Source organism: Antechinus flavipes, chromosome 1 (genome assembly GCF_016432865.1).
Source record: "Antechinus flavipes isolate AdamAnt ecotype Samford, QLD, Australia chromosome 1, AdamAnt_v2, whole genome shotgun sequence".
Classification (NCBI taxonomy): domain Eukaryota; kingdom Metazoa; phylum Chordata; class Mammalia; order Dasyuromorphia; family Dasyuridae; genus Antechinus; species Antechinus flavipes.
Window position 1 is genome coordinate 21,476,950 of NC_067398.1, and position 24,642 is coordinate 21,501,591.

A 24,642-nucleotide genomic window follows, 5' to 3' on the forward strand; every position below is an offset into this window, starting at 1 on the left:
CTTATATAATCCTTTTCTTTTTCTTTGTTTTATTGTTCAGTCATTTCAGTCATGTCCGACTCTTTGTGATCTCATTTAGATTTTTCTTGGTGGAGATACTGAAGTAGTTTGCCATTTCCTTTTACAGATAAGGAAACTGAGGCAGACAGGGCTAAGTGACTTGCTCAAGATCACACCAAGTATGTGTCTGAGGCCAGATTTGAACTCCATTCCTTCTGACCCCAGACCAGCATTCTAAACACTATACTATCTAGCTGCCTTCTTTTATAATGAACTATGTATGTTTCTTGATGACTTTTTGGTTCATAATAGGTGAGATTTTTCTTTCTTTTTTTTTTTAAGTGGAGGTAGATGGGAGCAAGACAAGTGATTGAGGAAAATAAGGAAGGAAGACAATTAGATTAGCACAGCCCTGGTGGGCAAGTGAGAGTTGAATGTGCCTGTCTTCTCAACTTGAATGTGCTGAATTAATAATTCCTCCTCCCTTCCTGCCCACCTTAGAAACTGGCTGTATGAAAGAGTTTGTCTAGCCCTTTCAGAAAATAACAAATGCCTTTCTTCAGTCCCTCTTCCCACCTCTTTTCTCTTCTTTTCTTCCCCTCTTCTCCTCCCCACTTCTCATGCATCCTTTTACCTCACTTTATATTGCCTCTTTTCTCTCTTCTTTTCTTTCTTCCACAAGCAAATGTAATTCAATAGTTCACTTTGTGGGAGACCTGTGTCTGAAGAAAAAATAATAATCATCTTAGTCCCCAGTAGGGTATTCTGATAAGATCCTTCCTAATCCACATCATCCAAAAAAAAAAAAAATTCTCCAAATCCCTTCCTTTAAAAAAAAATACCCAAAGTTGTAGATGAAAGTGCCCTTGAAAACAAAACTTGAAATACTTTCCATCCCCTGCTTCAGAAGATGTATATTAAACAATACTGGTTCTTTCCCTGTTTTTACTCTAGGGTTGCATTCTGCAAACAGGTCAAATTGGAGAACCTCCATTTTAACAAGGAAGTGAAATGTAATTTACTGAAAACTAAGGAGTTTCTCCCTGGCTTAGTTGAATCCAAAGCAATTCACTCAGTATTGAACGGTTTTAATTTGAACCTCAATGAATGGATTTTTCTCCGTGTAAATTCATGAAGGCTAAAGCTGTCCAAACCTGGAGGCGCCACATTTGTAAGAAACTGACAGAACCAGTAGAAGCTGAGGGCTTAGGGGACTGGGTCAGGAGGGGGGAGAGTGATAAGTAGAGAGTAGATACACATGTTTACTTGGATATATTAGAAAATAATCTATAGTAATATTTCCTAAACTTCAACCCTTATCCTACCCAGAATTCTTTCTAAGAAATGTGCCTCCTGGCAGTACCTTCCCAAACTGGGATACCTCCTAATCTTAATTTCTGTTTCTTGTATTCAATATCTGTCACTGTCTTGTGACCTGCAACTTTCTAATCAGTGTGGTCTAATGAACTGCTTCAACCAGTAAACAGAGCTTAGATCTGTGTATAAAGAGGGAACTGGGACTTCCTTTACTTAATTTCAAGTAACTGACTTAATCTTGAGGCTGAGAACTCTATGAAGGAAATAGCAAAGTATGATTCTGAGAAGGGAGAGCAGGAGAATTGGCCAATCTCAGTTTTGATCTGGTTTTCTCTTGGGTCCAGAAGAGCTCTGAAAAGTCATCTTCTCCAGATCTTTGTTATAATTTGTAAGTTAGAAGTCAAGGGGTGTGGTCTGATTTTCTGTTTGTTAGTTTGTGTCCTAAATTAATCTAAATACGAACAACTTGTGGTTTTCCATTTCCTTCTCCAGTGGAGAAGGGGGTAATGTTTTCCAAAATAGACCATAAAGGCAAATTGATTGATGTATTGTTTGTTAGGCATCCATTCGGGAAGAGAATGTGAAATACAAATGTTTAGTAGGAAACTCCAATTCATACCTGTGTAATATTTTCAGGTGATTCTATTTGAACTCTTGATTAAGAGTAGAATTATATTCTTATGAGTTTGCCCCTTTTGTTTTGGTTTTCCTTTCGCAACATGATTAAGATGGAAATATGTTTAAAATGATTGTATATGTATAACATATCCAATTACTTACTATCTTGGGGAGGGAAAGAAGGAGAAAAAATCAGAATTTAAAATCTTACAAAAGTGAATAATGAAAACTGTCTTTACATGTAATTAGAATTTTTTTTTAATTTAAAAGAGTGGAGTTATAACTAGAAACGTATCTGGAGTGGGGGTAGAGAGTTCTCCAGGGGTATGGCTATGGGGTTTGAGTACACCCCACTATCCTTGTTGAAGGATTAGATACTTTTGATAAAGTAGGAGGGAAGATGGGAGGGCTGAGGGGAGAGGAATGACTCAGGCCCTCAACTGATGTGAGATTGATGAGGTGAAGTCTAGTTTATGGGGTTCCTGGTCCAGCAACCAAAATATGATGAGGTTTAGGTTTGGGGGTTCCCTTTTGTAGGGAACCAAATGATAAGATCTAGATTTAGGGAACCAAAATGAGATTAGGGTTTCTAGTGTCAGGAAGTTAAATGATAAGGTTTAGTGGCAGGTTTGGGGTTCAGGGAACCAGAGAGGTTTGGCTACCCTATACCCCCTCGGGATTCAGTGCAAGGGTAGGGAGTTTTGGGAAACCCTCTTCTGGCAGTGCAGATTCTCTGTAAAGGAATTTACAGACCCAAAAACCTAGATTGATAAAAGGTTTATTACAGGGATTGGAAAGTAAGGTTAGAAACCCTGACAGAGAGGCATAAAATCTCATTAGAGAAAAAGGTGAGGGTAAAGAGAGGATAACACTGGAAAGAAATATTATTCCAGTGGGCAGAGGCCTCCTTGGCACAGCAAGGCATGTGTAGAACTTCTGCAAAGAGAGGATTTTAGATTGGCTCTTTTATAATAGGAGCTTTGGCTACAAGCTGACTTGGGCTAGTGAGTGGAGTCCCAAGTTGGCTCTATCTACAAACTGGGTTTCAGCTTGAGTTGGAATTTGAGTAGAATTGAATGAGTTTTTTTTTTTTTTAAATTGAGTAGGGTTGGTGTTCTTTTAGCTCAGGACTGAACCAACCCCACCTAGATAACAGAATAAAGCTATCTTGTTTCCCTCATTGAGGCAGAGTTGAAGATTTTCTCCTTCAAGGAGTTTTAGTGTTTCGGGGTCACTTCTTCAAGATGACTTGTAGCCTCAACATCTATTGATGTTGTATGTCATCAAGGCTATAGATCATATTTCCACCTGATGTCAGACCCTCTAAATTTTATTAATCTGAGAATAAGTCCCATTTGCCTTGCCCCCTGTTAGACTCTGATTTGGCTATCAAAATGTACAGCATTAAACATGTCTCTTATAATTTTATCATTATCTAAATAACTGTAAACATCATAAGTCCTTTATCAAATTTCTATCCTACATACCTATATTAAGACAAATAAATACATGTATCATATATTTGATATTTATTTGCCTTTATGTATGTATATATGATATATATATTATGTGTGTATATATATATATATATAAAATACATATTCTTTTAAATTTTATCTCAAAAATTTCATTACCTACCCAGATAATCCATCTAATACATTGTCTTCATTTTCTCCAATTCTTCAGTTGCTAAGATTGTCTCTACCGTCATCAGCCAATGCAAGGTTAGCTACACTTTAGCCATCACAATCACTCAAATTATTCGACTTCTCAGACTCTGTCTTTTGATGTTGCCCCTTCTGGCTAAAAATCTCCTGGGCTTCCACCTTTCCTCCTTCTTTGACTTTATGTCTCTTTTTGCTCCTCATGCCCTTTCTTCGCTTGGTTCTGCTCTATTCTCTAAGTCTGTCATCCTTATTCTGCAATTCTCTTTTTAGATTTTTAATTTTCATTGATATCTTGCGCTCTTGCCTTACCCCAGAAATCCATCTTTTGTAACAAAGAATAAAAAGAGAGAGGGGAGAAAAAAGCAAATTTGCAAAACTGATCAACACGTTATTCATGGTTCAACAACATCTGTAGCATTCCACACCTCTTCTCCCTCACTTCTCAAAGAAAAGAAGTAGGGTGTATTTTCTCAGCATCTGGCCTTAATTTCTTCTCTAACTGATCTTGTATCCATGACCAGCCATCCACAATGTGCCTTTCTTTGTTCTTGGACATCCTAGTTCCTTTACCCTCCACTGTGAGCACTTCACCACCCCTTACCACTGGGTGACTATTGCTCTGCTATATAATACTGCTATTGCTCTGATCCAATTTCAAAGCTGCCAGATGCAGGGCTGATACTGCCCTGAAATTGCTGCATATTTATACTCTCAACTTCCAAATTGGGTCCTCACTCTGTTCCAACGCTCCTTGTCTTTTCCCCTCCAGCCCCCAATACCACACCACCTACTCACTCTTCATAGATGACAGGATTAATGTAGACTTTTTCTCTCCTTTAAGTTTCCCAGTATCCTTGTCATCCTTTCCCCCCTCACTCAGTCTCAGAAGAAGAGGGAGGCCCTTCTTGCCCAAAGAATCTCTCTTCTCTCTGCCCTTCCATTGAATCCTTTCCTATCTCCTGCTTTATCTCCAAATTAAAAAAAAAAAATTGGTCAGTATTCACTCCCATTGTAAAATTGTAGAACTTTGGACTGCCCTTCTTACGTACCCACATCACCTTGGGCAAGTCAATTAACTTCCTCATTTGGAAAATGGAGTTAGAAGAGATCTTCTTCCAGGGCTAACTCTAGAACTCTTGACTTTGCCCTCCTTCCAATCCCTTACCACACCACTCTTTTTTATATTCTCAGCATGAAACTAAATTAGACTCCTAGCTGATCCCCTCCCCATCCTTGAGCCTTTAAGGGATTTCTTCTATTCATACCTTTGACATTTCTGGTACATCTGTCTTTGGAGGGTGGCACAAAGAATATGGCACAAGTCTTGGTGCTCAGAAGATCCAGATTATAATCTAGCATGTCCATCTCCATCAGTAAAAGTCCTACCTTTTCCTCAAGGTCTAAGGGAGATAGTGACCTTTTCTGTACCTCATTCCCTTTCCACCATCTTATCTCCATCCTGACAAAAAGAATTTCTCTACTCAGATTTCTCATATCACCCGACTTTGATTTTTTTTTCTTAGAATTGACCATGTTCTGCATTGTAACATAGTTATTTATGTATGTTTTACATATTAGATAGTCACTTCTTTTTTGATTTTAATAATAGCTTTGCATTTTCAAAATAATGCAAAGATAGTTTTCTGTTCCAAATTTTTTTAACTCCATCTTTACCTCCCCTCTCTCCTCGAGAGCAAGTAACCCAATATAGGTTAAATATGTGTAAGTCTTCTAAACATATTTCCACATTTATCTTGCTGCATAAGGAAAATCAGATCAAAAAGGGAAAAAAAAGGAAGGAAAAAAAAGCAAGCAAACAACAACAAAAGGTGAAAATACTGTGTTGTAATCCACATTCAGTCTCAATAGTTTTCTCTCTGATTCATATGGCTGTCTCCATCACAAGTCTATTGGAATTGGCCTGAATCATCTCCTTGTTGAAAAGAGCCAGGTCCATCACAGTTGATCATTACATAATCTTGCTGCTGCTGTGAACAATGTTCTCTTAGTTCTACTCACTTAGCATCAGTTCATGTAAATGTCTCTAGGCTGTTCTGAAAGCATCCTGCTGGTTATTTCTTATAGAACAATAATATTCCTTTATCTTCATATATCATGACTTATTCCACCATTCTCCAACTGATGGCCATCCACTCAGTTTCCAGTTCCTTACCACATATAGTAACTTCTTAAAGACCTGAGTCTGTTATACTGTTGTACTAAGAAGCCCATACCTACTAAAGCACAGTGTCTTAAACTTATTAAAAGTTGGTCGACTTTGTTAACACTTAACTTGATTTGAGCCAACCTGTCCAATGGGCTAACTCTTTAATTTTTCTTTTTTGCTTCTTTTTTTAACAGATGCAGATTTACTTTTATAATCCTGATGACTTTGACAGCTTTCAGACAGCAATTTCTGAAAACCGAATAATAGGAGCTATGGCTGTATTTTTTCAAGTAAGTGAACTGGTATCGGAAGTACTTTTAACCAGAGAGTTTTCAAACTAGTTTTATTTTTCATTCATTGAATTGTTCCATGTTTAATGAATGCATCTGTTTTCTTGTTCACACCTGTCCAAATGAAAGATATTTCATATTGTCAGATATGTGATTTAAAATATAAATAAGTATGTTTAGAAACATAATGAAAATTTTTGCATGAATTATTCTGATTTTATGGCTACTTGACTGGTACACAGATTGGAGAGTACATCTTACTTCTTGGCTAAAGCTCATGAAACAGGTTCTTTTACCATATTAAGAGGCTGATGTAAGAAGTGGTTTTCTTGGGGGTAACTTTAAAATTAGACCTTGCTTGCGAGTAGATTAATAAATAGCATCAGTCGCTTTTGTAGAGACCCTCTCCCTCCTCCTTCCATTTCCATGGCAACTTAAGTTTTTTATTGAGACCAGATTTCCACGTCAGTGAATTTATGTACTCCCTTTTAAAAAACATTTTCCTGAGATGAATGTTCATTTCACCGATGTTGCTTCAGCACCCAAGAGCTCTGCTGTACTCCACAGAATGGATTGCTGATCATGCCATGTATCTAAGTCCAATTAAAGGATTGTCATCAGGCAGGGTGATTTTGACATGTAGATGGGAAGAAGGGCTATGGGTTTGGAGTGGAAGACAGCCTGAGAGAAATGTATTAGAATTCAAAGACCAGTGAGTCTCAAAATGAGCCAAATGCATGAGCTAAGACACATAGCCAGATGCTGCTTTTGCAAGGTATATGTAATAGGAACTAACTTTCTGGGTGGCCAAAGAAAGCTCTAAGAAATTGCTGATTCAGAACATGTCGCAGGTGACTTCTTATTTCCTATAAACTTAGGCATTGAAAGCCAATGTAGGTAAGCTTGTTAATCTTGGATTTAAGGAAGAGCCAGCTTCTTTTATTTTGAGTGGTTCATTCTACTTCTACCATGACCTCAAGACTGTCTGGGAATGCTCTCCATAGCTCATCTTTCCTTTTCCCCCACGTTTCCTCTTTTTTCTTTCTAGGGTAGTATAATGGGAAGCATACTAAGTTCAAATTCCATTCCTGATACTGACTTCATATGAGCTGTAGGGCAAATCATTCCAGACTTCACTTCCTCATCTATAAAATTAAGAGAATGGATTCCATGACCTCATAGGTCCCTTTAACTTTTAAATCTATTCTGTGATGACTGGTCCTATGATGCCTTACATCATCATGATTAAATGAAATAAAGTGTTTCAAAAGCATGAAATTATGGCAAGGAGAGGAAGATATTAAATGAGTTTATTTCAAACACCTTCAAAAGGATTTTTCTCTTTCCATCTTAACAAAATATTCAGGATAACACAGGAGAAGAATTTAAAGGTAGGATGTGTTGGGAAAATTTCTTGCTATAGTAAAAGTCAATCAACAAACAAATAATAAGGATGATAATAATAAGGATAATAATTGATCTTATCATAATAGCATTATAATATATTAGCATATTGTTAGAGCACATAATATAATAGCATATGTTGTAATAAGCAGATCGTTATAACACCATAGTTATTTTCATTGCTCTTTAAGGTTTATAAAGCAGTTTACAAATATTATCTCCTTTTATCCCCACAACAGCACTAGGAAATAGGTGTTTTTTCTTATTCTGATTTTACTGTTTTACTGATAAGGAAACTGAGGCAAATAGATAAACTCAAACACCTTCAAAATGATGATTCTCCTTCCATCTTGACAAAACATTCAAGATAACAAGGAGAAGAATTTAAGGTGATACAAAGCAAGGCAGGTAACATGTTGGAAAACTTTTTTGGCATAGTAATAATCAATCAACAAACAAATAAAAGCATGATGTTACTAATAACAGCTCTTATTATAATAGCATTATGATATATTAGCATATTATTAGAACATATAGTAGTTTATCATTATAATAAGCATATTATTATAATAGCATAGTTATTTGTATTGCTTCTTAAGGTTTGTAAAGCAATTTACAAATATGAGCTTCTTTTATCCACACAACAGTCCTAAGAAGTAGGTTCTTTTGTTATCCTCATTTTACTGATAAGGAAACTGAGGCAAGTTTAAATGACTTGCCCAATATCATACAGCCATCGTTGTCTAAAACCAGATTTAAAGTTGGGTCTACCTGATTCCAGGGCACTTTGGTGACAAAGTGGTTGGAGTGCCAAGGCTGGAATTAGGAAGATTCATCTTGAATTCAAATTTGGTTTCATACCTTTCCTAGGTGTGTGACCCTGGGCAAGTCACTCAACTATACCCCAATTTCCTCATCTGTAAAATGAGCTGGAGAAGGAAATGGTCAATCACTCCAATATCTTTGTGGAAAAAAAACCAAATAGGGTTACAGAAAGTTGGACATGACTAAAACATAAGTAACAACTTCTTGATTCCAGGTCCTGCATTTTGTCCTTGGTGCAGTAGATAGATTGGACATAAGGAGAGTTAGAAGGCTGAGGTTCAACTCCAAAAATTTCCCTCTCACTATTTTTGTGTCATTTACCTTCTCTACTCCTCAGCGACCACATCAACTCATTCATTAAGACAGCCTCGGAATTCTCTTCCAATTCTAAGTCTATGACTATACAATCTAAGTTTCCAAGGCATAAACTCTTCCCATACTGAGAACCTAGGGCCAATATTTATCAGGTAAATCTTTTTTAAAAAACATTTGTTTCCTAAATTATAGACAACAAATAATGAATCTAGAGAAATAGAATTCTGTTCCTTGCACACTCTTCCTTCTTCCGACTTTCACTTCTGAAGTTTTTATCGGCTGTTCATCATGATTGGAACATTTCTAATTCATCCCTCCTTCTTAGGTTCCCAGAATCCCTTCTAAAATCTCACCATCTTCAACAGTTTTTTATTATCCCTCTTAATTCTAGTGTCTCCCTCTAATGATTACCCCGTTATCCTATCTCTATTATCTTTATATTAAGTTGTTTGTATGTTGTCTCCCCCATTACACTGCAAGTTCCTTGAGATCAGAGACTGTTTTTGTCTTTGTATCCCCAATATTTAGCACAGTGCCTAACACATAGTAGTTATTTAATAGTGGGGCTGTTATTGTTCTAGTTTTAATAGAACTTAGATTGAGTGATTTCCTTTATTCCCTTTTAGGCATTTTGGGCTATTTCACTGAGCCAGGTATTCCTTTGCTTGCCAAGAGCGAGCACACCAATTAGAACCTAGAGTCCTAGTGCTCCTGACTGAAGGAAATTATATCTTGGTATCTTCCAGTCCACCATGATGTAGTTCGGCCATTTTCTTGCCAGTTCCATTCTGCCCCCAGATCCATCTTGCTATGGGATTACCAATTAAATCAGTATTAATTGCCATTTCTCAAAATGACAACAATCAATTACCCTAATACTCCATTCACCAGACCAGTGGCTACTCAAACCAAGATACTCCAACATGGCCACCATTCTCTACATATATTACTTTCTTTTATTACAATGTAAATTCTTTGAGGAGAGTAAATATCTGAACTATAGATACCATCTTGCCATTCATATCCCCAGGGTTTAGCAAGGTATGTGAGACATGGTTAAGTATATAATAAAATCTTTTTCCTTAGTTGCATCGTGTATGGTGAGTAAGGAGGAAAAAAAGCATTGTTTTTATTTCATTATGATAGAATCTTGAAAGCTCTTATTCTGTGATCAGTGAAATCTGAGCCTGATGTCCCTAATGGTTAAATTTGGGAGTTAAAACTTCCTTTCATGCTTTAACAAAGAATTTTTGATGTCGTAAAGCCTCTCTAATTCAGACTTAACTCATTTGGAATTTTGATTTAAAAGATAAAGGCCACTGGCCTGAAACACCCTTGTCCCTTAGGGAAAAGATTATTTTTTAAAATTATAATTGAAAATGAGATGTGGATAATATTTAAACCTCTATGAAAAAAAATAAGCCTTTTAAAGATACTTCAAAAATATCTTGTGAGCCAGTTAGATGGGGCAGTGGATAGAACACTGACCCTGGAATCAGCAGGACCTGAATTCAAATGCAGCCTCAGGCATGCAACATTTTTAGCTTTGTGACCTTGGACAAGTCACCTAGCCTTAATGACCTCACCAAAAAAAAAAAATCTTGTTTTGCTAATTCTAAATCATTCTTAATAATTTTTAAAAAGAAAATTCCATTAAAAAGGGTTTATAGTCAATGTATCAAGTGTATGTACGTGTATATCTTTGTTGGTTGTGTGTACTAGAAAATAATAAAACTGAACAACAACCCTGGTGTCAATCCTAGCTAGAGATCTAACTTCACCAATGGAGAGACCTGAGTTCAAATCCAATTTATAACACATCCCAACCCTGTAATCTTGGGCAAGTCATTTATACTATTAGTGGCCCAAGCAATTCTCTAAGATACAGATCTACTCTACACTTCCCACAATGATGATGGACAAAATTGGAGAATAGCATTTACTTTTTCAGAAGATTCACAGTTGACTTGAATTTATAAGTTTTAATTTAACTCACTCCTTGCCAGAGGATCCCTTGTAATTCAGAACAATTCTCACTCTTGGTCTGAATTAATCGCTGTTTACTGGCTTAAGAGCTTTACTTTATAACTACCTGAATCTTATCTAGCAAATATTTGAATTAGTCATTTATTTCATATTAAGTAGCCCAGGGCCAAACTGAGCTTTTTTTTTTCCTAACAATCTACTGACTTAGTTGCTATAAGTTGGTAATCTACAGTTATTTCATCTCACATCCAACCTGTCAACCATTTGGCATCTCCATTTTATGGCTTGTATTTCCACAAAATATAAAATTAATATTTAATTTATGATTTTTGGGGAAGTTCTTGTTCATATCTTTCAAAGCCAGGATACAATTAACATTTGAATATCTGAAATTGTATTTTTACATCCTGCCTGCTTCTGAACTTTGGGAGCTACAAATATATGATTCTTTAAAAGTAGCTGCATTTAAAACCTTGGTGCCTTCCAAGAGTTCCTTCTACCTTGCCCCTGCTCCTTCTGGGTATTACTTGTGTTCCAAATGCAGCTACTTCAGAATCATTGCATCAGACAGAGATATGCAATTTTTATAAGGTGTACACCCAGAGATCTAGGCCGTAGGCATATTTTTCAAACATTGAAAGAATAAATACACAGTATGCTTGATTTATTTATGGGTTGTCTTTTTTAGTATTTCTTTCTGACACCCTAACTTAGACAACTGTATTGGCTGCCTCATAATTTACATGTTTGCTGTGCAGCTGTAACATAGATTTTTGAGACTCTTCACTCCCGTACATTTTTATTTGTAGCTAGAATATGAATGTGCTAAGTAGTTCAGCTCTGTTGTCCATATTTAAGTCATTGGCATCCTTTCTACATCTGCTCCCATTGCTTAGTTGAAAGTCAAACCTCCATATGGACATTTTCTCCATCTACCAATCCTTTCTTTCATTTCATGTCACAGTTACAGGATGCATAATCATTAGAGAGTGTTGGCTATATGGTTTCTGTTAAACTGAATGTCCATACCTATCAGCATTGCTAAAAATCGATTTAAGTCAAAGACGATTTCTCTCTCTCTCTCTCTCTCTCTCTCTCTCTCTCTCTCTCTTTCTCTCTCTCTCTTTTTCTCTTTCTCTCTCTTTCTCTCTCTCTCTCTCTCTTCTCTCTCTCTCTCTCTCTCTTTCTTCCTCCCTCCCTCTCTCTCTCTCTCTCTCTCTCTCTCTCTCTCTCTCTCTCTCTCTCTTCCTCCCTCCCTCCCTCTTCCTCCCTCTCTCTCTCTTTCTCCCTCTCTATGTCATCTTCTGCTTTACGCCAAAGGCCCCACTTTCAATTCAACTTCTATTAAAACAAAAATGCCTGGAAGATGTATTGATCTTAGATGTCGCTCAGGAATATACCTGTCTGAAAATGATTTTAAACTACAAAATGTTATATTAATATGACATACCACCATTTATCATATCATTCCTACTTGGGGAACCCCAAAGCTTGCTATATGTGAATCTCTTTGTCTAGATCTAAATGAGAAAAAGAATCTGAATTTTCATTTAAGGAAACTACTCAGAGGCTTTCCTTGTTTTGACTAGCAGTAAAAAAACCTTCAAAGTCACAAAATTGTTATATGATTTCTTTAGTGATAGAAAGACAAGATTGGGAATTTGTGAAAAAAATTTTAGTTTTTAGTAAGCCAGGAAGGATAGAAAACTGAAAGGTGAAAAAGGCACACCGAGTCTTGATATTGTTCTCAAAAAGAGAGAAAGGGGGGGAGAGGGAACCATATTAGACTAGGTAGTTTCACCCTGGCAGATAGACCCAGCTTCTTAAAGACTCTCACCTCCTGAAACCCTGGAGGAGCCCTCTACATGTCTTTTCTTACAGAGGCAAAGGTAGAAGCTGCTCATGAAATTATGAACAATGTCAAACATGACTGAAATGACTATACAAAAATGATTGAACAGTTTTACAAAGTATTTCACATATGTTAGCTCATTTGATCCTTATACCAACATTGGGAGGTAGGTGCAGTTATTATTCCCATTTTATAGATGAAGAACCTGAGACTGAATAAAGTTACATGACTTACTCAATTTCAGATTGCTAGTAAGTGCCTGAGGCTGGATTTGAACTGATATTTCTGTCCATTTGCCAGCCAACATTTAACCTGGAGTCCCCTGACTACACTCCTTTCATTTCATTGATGAGGAAGCTGAGCCCAAAAAGGGATAAATGGCTTGTACCAATGTTACATGGGTAGGAAATGACAGTCAAAGAGGTATGGAAGGAGATGTATTCCTAGTTTCTCATGTTGAAATTCTCAAAGCAATTTCCCACAAGAGCAATGTTCTATATGGTGGTTGTTTTGTAATATAATTATGGCTTCCACAGGTTTTTGTGGGCTAGCCTGGGATCCATCCCAACCACCCTGTGTAACATGATTTTGAATTTCCTTAGGAGTTTCAGAAATGAACTTTAGGGATGCAGCTTTTCCTTGAAATTAAAAATTATCTCTTTTGCTAGAGTGGGATGGGGGAAAAGGGGAGGGTGGTACATGCATCCATGTATGCAAACGAAAAAAAAAAAAAAATCACCACTTAGACAGGAGGATAGCCCCAAGCTCCCACTGCTTTAAGGCCACCCCCACCCCCAGCAGCTCATATCTGGCTATCAGACAGCTCACATTTTCCACATCCTTAGTTTTATCTAGTTAAAAGTTCAATTCTTTCACCACATTACCTCTGAATACAAGACATCACATTCTGGATTGATTAAGAACACTTCTTTTAATACACACATGAAAATTCAAGTACATATGTTCCTCCTTACCTTTTTTAACAGCTAACTGATTTGATAGGATTTTCCATTAACTGAAGGCCAGATCCATTCTCACCATTTTAATGCAACATTTGCAGTCGATTTGTGGATGTGTGGTGTTGAAATTATGGCCTCCCAGGTGTTTTGTGGGAGGCTCCTATTGGCAAATGGCCTTTCATTCAGGTTTTCTTTTTAGTGGACATTAGGAAGACTCATATCATTATTTGTGAAGTATGACATGATTAAGGGACTTTCAGTGCTTTGAATGTGGTTATAGGAAGATTTTCTCTAATAAGATGATTGCACTTCAAGGACACTTGCTGAGAATGAATAATCTGAACTTTATAGAATGATAGAATTTAAAACTTTCTTGTGGTCATTTCTGATAAGAATTTTGGATTTGGAAGAGGATGTTCTCACCTTAAAGACAAAAAAGCTAAGGTCAAGTGACTAGCTCGATCAAGGATGAAAACTGTCTTCTAGAAGCACCACATTGTACAAAAAACAGTTTCAAGATCTTTCTAGTGACTTTTCCTATTGTTTTTATTGTCAGTCTCAGTGGAAAAGCTTGTTTCCTCTCATTTCTCCTTTGTACCCAACAAGGCATTATTCCTGAACAGGATGAGGGCAGGTTGATCCTTTCGCTGCTTTCCCATAAATCTCAGTTTCATTTCATCCATTAGTAGCACACACCCTGATATTGTACATGAATTCTCCTTTTTCCAAATGTGACAGTGATAATAGCACTCTGCGTTTCACACAGAGGTTGAAAACAGGCTCTTCATCAGCCAACATCTGAAAGGTTTTATTTTTAATATATATTAGTTACTCAACAAGCATGATCTAAACACATATTATGAGGCAGCTGGTTGGCACAGTGAATAGAGCACTGGATTTGGTGTCAGAAAGACCTGAGTTTAAATCAAATGAGACTCTTAATCACTGTATGACCTGCATAAATTATTTAACTTTTCTCTGCCTTGGTTTCTTCAACTGTAAAATTGGAATAATAATAGCAACTATCTCCCCAGGGATGTTGTAAGGATACAATGAGATGATATTAGTAAAGTATATACTTTGCATAATATCTGACACATAGTTGTTGATATTGAGTCCATTCAATCATATCCAATTCTCAGTGAACCCAATTGGGGTTTTCTTGGCAGAGATACTGGAGTCGTTTGCCATTTCATTCTCCAGCTCAGTTTTTAGATGAGAAAACTGAAGAAAACAGGGATAAATAACTTGTCCAATTAGCTGAATTATTAAGTATCTAGGGCTGGATTTGAACTGGAGTCTTCCTGCTTCCATTACTTACGCTCTATCCACTGTGCTACTTTGTTTCCCTCTGATACATAGGAGGTGTTTAATAAATACTTATTTCCTTTCCCCCTTTTTTATATGTCAGGGGGATATATATTGATGCTAAAGACCCAAAGACTCATTGTCTTACTTAATAAATACTTGGTCCTCTTCCTCTTTCCTATGTGCTGGACCCTATATCTGAAGACTGAAAGAATTCTCACCTTCAAAGAGCTTCCATTCTGCCCCAGGAAAGAAAGAAAGAAATTATATGTGTGTATGTGTGTATAAAACACAGAAGTTGATCTGATTAAATTATTTAAAAATATAATTAAAAAACATAAAACAGCCATATTACAATTTCTTCAAATAAGATTGGTCTTCAAATTTCCAGGGTTATTCACAGATGTGGAGACTTTATCCAGCGACGTTTCTACTAGTAAAAATATTTTAGCTCTCTTGATGTTCCCTTCTGGAAAGTTAGGTTAGTGTAGCATAATATATCATCTAAAAATCAAATCCTCCCTCAGGGAATGAAAATTTGCCCCTGCCAAAGAAAAGAGCTGTGATATGATTTAATACCTAAGATCTCTCCTCTATGCAAGAGATCGGGCTTCATGATCTTCCTCTGATACCTGTTGGCTTTGTGAGCCCATGTAATCCTTTATCCTCTCAATACTAAAGTCTTTCATGAGTTACTGAGACAATGTGTGCAAGATGGGAGGCTGTTTCCACATTGGAAGTTCTCTACATGATTGAAATAACAGAGAGAGTGAAACAATAACAAACGATGTTCAAAAGAATGAGCCACAGGTTCCAAAGGAAAATTGTAAGGGAAAAACAAAACAAAACACTTTCCAATGTCACTTGTGTGATAGCATCATTATAACACAATAAGTATCATAAAGAGATGATATTTATCACCCTCTAGTCCCTATCTTTCAGCATGCAATTCAAACAGGTTTTAAAAGTTCATAAACAATGTAGATTAAGAATATTGTCTGGCCTCATACCATGTTTACAATAAAATTTATGTACATACTTAAAATTTACCTGCTTTTCCCATAAGTATCCTAGCAATAAATCTGAGAAATAACTGCCAACTAAGATTAAGCAGTTATCCATAGAATTTGATTAAGATAGTCAATATGAATTATTCAGGGCAAAAAAATAAAGTTTTCCAAAGAAAATCAAGACTTAAGAGGTACCATCACATAGCTAATAAGTAGCATCCCCCGTTTTTAAAATGAGAATAGTAATACTTATTACCCACCTCTCATCTCTTGTGGATAAAGTTCATTGTATGTGCTTTGGACAGTATCATGCATACAGTCAGGCCACAGTACTCCCAAATATACCACCAATTATATTAAAATGTAGTTCCTATCTGATTTTAAGGTGTTGATATAGTAATAATAAATTTACATAAATATGTAGTATTGGGTTCCTCCCTAAGCAGAAGTCTTCAAAAAAAAAAGTTCAATTCTTTCACCACATTACCTCTGAATACAAGACATCACATTCTGGATTGATTAAGAATACTTCTTGGCTATTTTATTGAAAGGATTCTTTTTTCAGTTGTGAATTGGACCAGATTCTTCATAAGGACCCTTCTAGTTTGGAAATTCTATGATCAAGTACTTATGGTTTGATTGATTACCACCAATATATATGTATGTATGAACATTTGTTTAAAAAGTAATGGATGCCAGCTAATTTGTTGTATAGCTTGATTTTTTTGAGAGTCAGTTGATAGACTATTGGTCTCAGAATGAGCAGAGATTTGGATCCATATCCCATCTTTGGTTTATACTGCTTGTGTTATCAGCCAGTCATTCAATTTTGAAGCTTCAGTTTCCTGGTCTGTAAAATGAGACTTCTGCCACTGCCAATAGCAGTGCTGACCTTGCCGGATTGGTGTGAAACTCAAATGAGATAATCTGTGCTTTCAAACCCCAAATTACCAGCTATTGCCCAAAAAATAATTGCTATAATTCTCCTTTTTACTTTTCGCAAGACTATTCTGGCTCAGGTATCATTAAAATGAGTAATCTTAGTGCCAGAATTGTGGGTCATGATTTAACATTTACATTTTTACTTGGCCCCACTATAGACTGACTCAGTTAACTCCTTCAGATTTTGCCCACCCAGGTTTCTCAATTTCTGCTCCCAGGAACCATTTTATATATTTATTCTCTGCTACCCTGGACCTTTGATCATTGATTTACATGGCATAGAATCAAAGATTTAGAGCTAAAAATAAAAATAAAAATAAATACCTTATTTTCACAAATGAGGAAATTGAAGCCCAAAGAGCAATTGGATCACAGAAAATCGGTATTTGAATCCAGATCCTCAAACTCTGAAAGAACAATCGATATGAATAGTTTTATTGTACATAGCTTGCCAAAATGACAGAAAGGACTGAGCAATTATTTGATAACTCTCGTTAATTAATACACAAGATACCTAAACATGTTGATTAAAAGTATAATTCTATATTACATATAACCTTATGTTTATTCTAAGTAATGATATGTTTCAATATTTACCATTTTTTCTTGTAGATTGCCAAATCCTGGACAGGTACTTGAAAAGTAATATTCTAAGATTTTATTAATAAGGATTCTTTTTAGTTAAAATTGTTTTACTGGGGATCACAGATTTATCTGGAAGAGATGAAAGCAAAAGTAATATCTTCCCCTTCATTTTGCCATTGAGAAACCTAGAAAGCTTGCTTACCTGATATCCCACAAACAATGAGTGACAGGATTTGAATGCAGATCTGTTAATGCCATATCAAGGGTTGTCAATGTTGCACTACCAGATCATTTCTCTTTGTGCTTTAATCAAAGACCAAAATAAATCAATTGTCACTGTGAACAGAGGGGAAGGGAGGATGTTTAACCTATTTATGAAAGAAGGAAAAAAAAACCTTTTCAACCAGTTTTGTAATACCCATTTTATATCAATGGCTGATGAACCTTATCATCAGATTTATTCATACAGGTTTATTGGAGCTTCCACATGACAATGTTTTTTTTCCAATTATTAATACACTTTACTACATGTCCTTCTTCATAACCAGGGCTCAAATGCTAGTTTTTAATATAGAGAACTAGAATATAAGTTCCCTGAGGGCAAGAAGGTTTTGTCTATGTGGCTCCATTCCCTGTCACTCAGCAGGTGCTTAAAGAGTACTTATGGTTTGATTGATTACCACCAATATAGCTTCTTCTGTGAGACTCAGTTTCCTCACCTGTAAATAGCATTGATTAGATGAGCTCAAAGATCTTTCTAAAGTCCCAGCCCTAAAAGCCATTGCTCTCTTTTACACGATCCAGTTCTTTTGCTAATTCACGTAATGCTTTCCCATCCAACATGGCCCGAATTAGTGAGAAGTAACTGTATTTTTTTTTCCCATACAGTGTTTTCAAGAATAGAATATTCCAACTGGCTTGGCCCCTTGAGCAACATTATAATGAGGTTTCGGTAAAAGCGTTCTAATTTTAGCCACCCTCTAAAGGTGGTTGGCAGGCTCCGGTTTTATTTTTTTCCCCCTGAACTGATTATAGGGTTTTTGAGCCAGATGCTTCAGACCGCACATTGTTCCCTCAGAGCCGATCCTTAAACGTTTTTGTGAAAGGAAAGGGATGTGTGAGGTCACATCAGTGCTCTTGGGGCCCATTTATGCTCTTTTTAAAGACACTCCACTTGGGGCCCCAGAATCTTTTCACATTCTCTCTTACAGGTAGAAAGTGATCCAGTGGGTTCATATCTGTAAAGCATTTTGTAAAACTATCAAGCGCTGAGGGAAGGAGAATTGTGCTCATTATTCATTTACCACCTTCAACCTCCAAGGTCTCCGCTGGGTTCCAACATGCTGGTTTCACCTTCCTCAAAGAGAAGATGGAGATACAGTAGAAACAGCAGTTTCTGGACTCTTGGGTATATTTGTGACTTCTGTCAGCCTCAGTTTCCTCAGCTGTAAAAGGAGAAATTGGATTACACAATCTCTGAAGTCCTCCCAGCTTAAATTTCTGGTGTTTCATGTCAAATCTCTTCAGCTCATCTGTGAGCTGCTAAAGTAGTCTTCCTTTATGCCATATTTCTGTTAATTTGGGTTAATTATAGCTGACACGAGATTTATCAACCCTAAATTTATTATGATTTAGTCAAGTGTAGGTCTGACACTATCAAACCCCAATTCAATAAACCTCGGTGGCTCCATATTTTCCCCAGAACCAATTATAAAATCTTCCTTTTGATTTTTAAAGCCACCTACAATCTGTCCTTCTCTTACCTCTCCAGTCTTTTAATACTATCTTCCCTTCTGTGTCTTCTGTGATCTAGTGACCCTGAGTATTTTGCCATTTCTCACCAAGATTCCCTTTCCCAACTCAGTTCCCCATACCTGGAATGTTTTCCCTTCCCAGCTTCTATTCCTGACTTCCCTGTCTTAAATCCCACCTTCTATAAAAGCCTGTCCTGGTGTTCAGCCCCCTTCCCTGTTGGTGCCCTTACTCTGAAACTATTTTGGGTTTATGCTGCTTATGTTTTATATTCATAATGTTATGCGTTGTCCTGTCTCAGTTTCCCTAATTGTTCTCCTTATAATTGTCTGCTCAGTCCTGCGAAACCACCCCTCCCTCTTAATCAGAATATTTGATAAGGATAAAAGGAAAAAATTCTAGAATATCCCTCTCCCTTTCCCAAGCTATCAGAATATCAGATACCATCTTATCAAGATGCCTCTCCCCATCTCTGGGATGCTTCCCCCTATTATGTCATCCCTCTCTCAGGAGGCTCACCCACCCTGTTCCCAATCTTAGTATCTTGACTCCACCCCTGCCTCAATCTACCCCCTGAGTCTGAGCCATATGTATATGTCATTGAGAACTCACATTGCTTGCTGGATACTTGGAGACAATAGTCTCACTCAGCTCTGGGACCAACTCTCTCTATAATCTCTATCTTGCCTCAGTTTCTTCAGCATTACACTAGCTATTGACATATTATCATCCCCATTGGAATGTAAACTTCTTGAGGACAAAAATCATTTTTTGTTTTGTTTTTAATTTTTTTTAACTTCATCTCTTAGCACAATTCCTGGCACAGGATTTGTGTATTTCTTTATGTATTTATGTAATAAATGTATGTATTTATGTAATAGTATTTATGTATTTATATAATAAAATGTTTATCGATGATAATGAAACAATAGAATTGAAAAAGATAATTCCCAGAGTTCCCCTTTCAGCTTGGCATCTGACATGCCCTGTTCAAAGCAAGGCAACCCTTCAACCATCTGCTCTATAACTGTGTACAAGATTGAGATAAGTAGGCCCCACAAAAGGGACATTTATTCTTCCCCCATCCCTGGGAGTTCATGTTCGGATAAACATGTTGCTTCCATGTTGGAGATCTATTTGTCCCCTAAGCTCAGTTTCATTTAGGTGAAGGTGAGGATGCTTCAGGATTCAGATTGCTGTCCCACAAAGGTACAACACGGATGCCTCCCAGTACTTGTTTAACAGAGCCCTAACTCAGTAATTCAGGAGGAGGAAACTCAATTCAAATTTCCTCAAGCAGCATCTGCGCATCTCTCTTCCGGCCTTAAAGGGAAACCAGAGTAATTAGTCATCACGCCTCAAGTGGCAAAATAAATAGCTGCTTAATTGGAGATGCTGGCGGAGGGTAAAGTGTGGCAGGCCCATGCTGTGTGGGGAGACAGAGAAAGGCTGTGGAGTCATTCGGTGGTGGGGACAGGCGGTAAGTCTGGAGAAAAGGCAGCTCCTTAAGCTCTGATGGGAGAGATCTTTCAGAGCATCTAAGGAAAGAATTATAACAGACATAGTCTTCAGATGGGGCAGATTCTCTGATACCCAAAACAGCCTGTCATAATGAATGGAAAACAAAACCTAGGTTTTAATGCCATTTTCAAAACTTAGTACCTTTAAGAGTCCTGGCAAATCCCTGAAAACCCCTGAGCAGTAAATTTTCCATCTGTGAAAGGGGAGAAGAAATGGGGGTAATTGGGCTTTCACTACCTTCATCCCAGAGTGTAATGAGGAAAGAGCTTTGCAGACATATGTCCCCACCAGACTGGCTCATGGGATGTTTCTCTTACACAAAATTCCATCTCTTGCTTCTCTGCTTTTTGTCTTGATCTTTCTCCTTTAGAATGTTCTTTTGCAGCCTCTCTGTCCCTTTGTTATCCCTAGCTCCCTTTAAGATGCAGCTCAGCTGTCACTTCCATTAGAGATCTTTCTTGGTCTCCCAGGTGTGTGTCCCCTTTCTAAAAGTCTTTTTGTTTATTTGATATGATTACATATATATATTTCTATATATTTTATATTTTCCATAATGTATTATTATGCCACAGTTTCCTTTTATTATTCTGGCTCAGTTTCCCTAAATTATTCTCTCTCAGTTTCCTTAAACTGTTCTGCCTCAATTACTCGAATTGTTCTGCCTCAGTCCCCCTGGTTGCAAACCACCACCTTCCTTCCTATTAAGACTGATATAACAGGGCTGGCTACTATAGGGTAATAAACTGTAAATGTTTAATCTCAGATAAGGGGGAGATCTTCTATTTCAGACATTCTGGCTCCTAAGTCTTCCTAAGTTACCAGGAATTTATGATCCTCACTCCCCAACCTGTCAGAACCAGATTGATGGTCCATTCCTGGAAATTTCTGCTCACCAATGCTCACTCTATCCACCTCCCTTCTGCCTTTCCCTATAAAGAATCTCTGGAATCTCACATTCGATGCTGAATTCTTTGAGATGAAAGTCCAATTCAGCCCTGGGGGAAAAATGGATTCTGCTCTGCCCCCAGACAATCTCTCCCTCTCAAAAATTCAAATACAAAATTAAAAACTCTCTCATCTCTATCTTGCCTCAGTTTCTCCAGCATTACAAAATATATGTGTATGTATCTATCTATTTATCTACCAGGTAGATAGGTGGATGGATAGGAGAGAGATAATAGGTAAATGGATGGATGAGTATATGGGTGGGTAGATGGATGGGTAGCTGGATGGATGGACAGATACCCTGATAGACAGACTTACTGATATACATGTTCTCTCTACCTGAATTTAAATTCTCTGAAGGGCTAGGCTTGCTTGGTTTGTTTTGTTGTGTCCTCAGCACCAAACATAATTCCTAGCATATTGCAGGTGCTTAATCAATGCTTGTTGAATCAACACTATATATAAATTTAAATTATCCATATTCTAATGATCCTTGAGATGGTGAGAGGCTAGCTAGCAAAGCTGTCAATGGTGATGTGAGCCTCAGGCAAAAATAAGAGTTTTAAAATAATAGAGATTGTTAATTTGAAGGGTAGGGCACAAGGGTCACCTAGTTATTCCCAGCATTGAGGACCGGAGGCATTTTTTTCAGGAAGGCATCTGCCTTCCTTAGTCTTTCGGCTCAGGTTCTTCTCTCCTTTTAGAAGGCAGATAGAACACTGCCTCCCAACTTCCCTTCTTCTTCCTCTCCCTTCTTCCCTCTTTTTCTTTTTCCTAATGCTTCGATCTCTACGGATTTGTTCTTTTTCTTCCTTTCTCTTATACCACGTGCAATCCTCCCTAGCAAGGACCCCACCCATAGGGGCATAAGCAGGATATGGGCAGAAGGGGAGAACTCATTTTCTAATTTTTGATTGAAAACACCCTGAAATCACATCTTTCCTCAAAAAATAGTCACCCTCTCCCTCAGCCATTTATATTGTTGTTCTATAGTTGAAATTGCAAGAAGGAAGCGCCCTCTCCTTTTTTTAATCTCAAGTCCAATTACAATTGTACTTAATTATCTGTAAATAAGTTGTGTTTCCCATAGAATGTAAATTTCTGGAGGGCAGGGCTCTTTCATTGGCTTTTTCCCTGATACTTAGAACATTGCTTTAGGTCTGTTTTGGGTCTGGATGTCCAATTCCAATGAACAGAATGGAAATTTCCTCCCCCAGTACAGATGGGCAATTAACTCTTATATAGCTTGAAGTTTTGAGAGTCGCCTACAGCACTGGAAGGTTGTTCAAGGTCAAATAGCTAGTATGTATCAAGAGGTGGAAATCCAGTTCTTGCTGACTCCATGTCTGGCTCTCCACTCACCATTCTCTGCTACTCTTACTATTTGCCTGGGACATCGCAGGGCACAGAGCGGGCAGGGACTAGGATTTCATTGCATAAGGGAACTTTCTCTCTGTGGGTTAGTGTCTTCTCTGTAACTTACAGTCATAAACAATTGCCTAGAGCATTGAGAGGGTGAAGGATTGCTGAGGGTCACACAGTCAGGATGTGTCAGAAGCTACATTTGGCCAATCAAGCCATTCAACCAGCATTTAGTATATCTTCTCTGCCAGAAATTGTGTTCAGGATTCAAAGAAAAGCAAAAGTTTAATGCCTGCCCTCAAAACTGCTCATATGCCAGTGCAGAGAGAGAGAGTATCAATTTTTCAATACATACAAGATTGTATACATGGCAGATAAACAATGCAAAAGATGAGGCATTAGCAGCGAAGGCTTGGAGAAACCACTGGGAAAGGGCTCTTGTACAAACAATATTTTAGCTGAGTATTGAAGAGAAATAAAAGTTAGTGATGAGGGGGCTGAGAGTTCCAGACATAAAAAATAGCCAGTGCAAAGGAAGGCAGGAAGATGAGAGGTCAAAGAGTTATATGGTCCATTAACTACAAGGAGGCCATTGAAGCTGAGTCATAAGAGTTGGTGCAGGAAAGCAAGATGTAAGACTGGAAAGAGAGAGAGGGAGTAGCTTTAAAAATACCAGACAGACAGAGGACTTTTTGATCTTGAAAGCAATGGGGAACCATTAGAAGTGGGGTGGTTGTTATGTTATCAGAGGACCATTTTAGAAGAATTGTCTTGTCATTTGAGTAAAGGGTGGGTTGGAATGGGGAGAAACTTGAGTCAGAAGGCCAGAAGTGGGGTGATGAGGGTCTGAATCAGGTGGTGATTTCATGGTAAGGAAAGTGCACTTGGCTTTCTGTATTGGAGGCCAACTCCAACTTCTGTGCTACCCCTACCATGTCATAGAAGGGGCTTGATAAATGCTCACTACATCTAATCGAACAAATGTTGTTCGACTTTTCGGTCTTCAGTCACACGTCCAGGAATGCTTCCATTCAGCAATTCTGTTATAGACTAATATTGCTCAGAGGTGTGGGCAAGGTTGAACTAGAGAGTAGAGCATTGTCATGTGGCATTTTAGGGTTGGCAAGATACTGTACAGTTATTTCATTTTATCCTTACACAAATTCTGGTAGATAAATGTGATTTTTCTCCCCATTTTACAGATGAGCACAGTGAAACAAAAATTGTGACTTGCTAAGGATCACCCATATAATAACTGTCTGAGTTTGGATCTGAATTCTGCTCTTCCTGACTTGCCTACCCAATTGTCCCTTAAGTATCTCCTAATGGTCACATGGGATCTAATAACTGAGCCATTTGAAGTCTGGAAGGGAGGTACAGCAAGTCACCCCAGAATGACCCCACTCCACAATCATATACTGAAGCTTTTAGGGTAAGTGTCTCTAAGGGAATCTTATTTTCAAGGCAGTCCCCATTCTAGTGAGTCACTCCCTCACTGACTTTGAAATTTAAATGAGGGGTAGGTTTGTAAAAGCTTTGTGCTATTCACTTGAATTCATCCAAAGGATATGTTTTAATTGGCTTTCTCTCTCAAGTAGCCCCAACTTCTGGGGTAGTCAGATTTGCAGGCCGTTGCCATTGACTCTGATGCATTACTTTAGTTCATGGCTTTCCTGGCAGAGTACCTGGGTTTGGACTGCACCAGCCAAAGAGCTGTGAGCATGGAGCCAGCCTTTCCCTAACCTGTGTTCACCTTTGAGGTAATCTATCCTCTGTACTGAAAACTAGTTTTGGCACATAGATGCTGATGGATATGT

At 37.6% G+C, this 24,642-nt stretch overlaps 1 protein-coding gene across 3 annotated transcripts in view; it reads left to right on the plus strand.

The window, feature by feature from the left end:
• The window catches only part of PTPRG (protein tyrosine phosphatase receptor type G), a 786,314-nt gene that overhangs the window by 518,974 nt on the left and 242,698 nt on the right, over positions 1–24,642 (plus strand). For all 3 annotated transcript variants that reach the window (XM_051980013.1, XM_051980023.1, XM_051980032.1), the window contains exon 5: positions 5,964–6,059. In XM_051980013.1, coding sequence (XP_051835973.1) covers positions 5,964–6,059 — 96 coding nt within the window. The remainder of the gene's footprint in view (positions 1–5,963; positions 6,060–24,642) is intronic.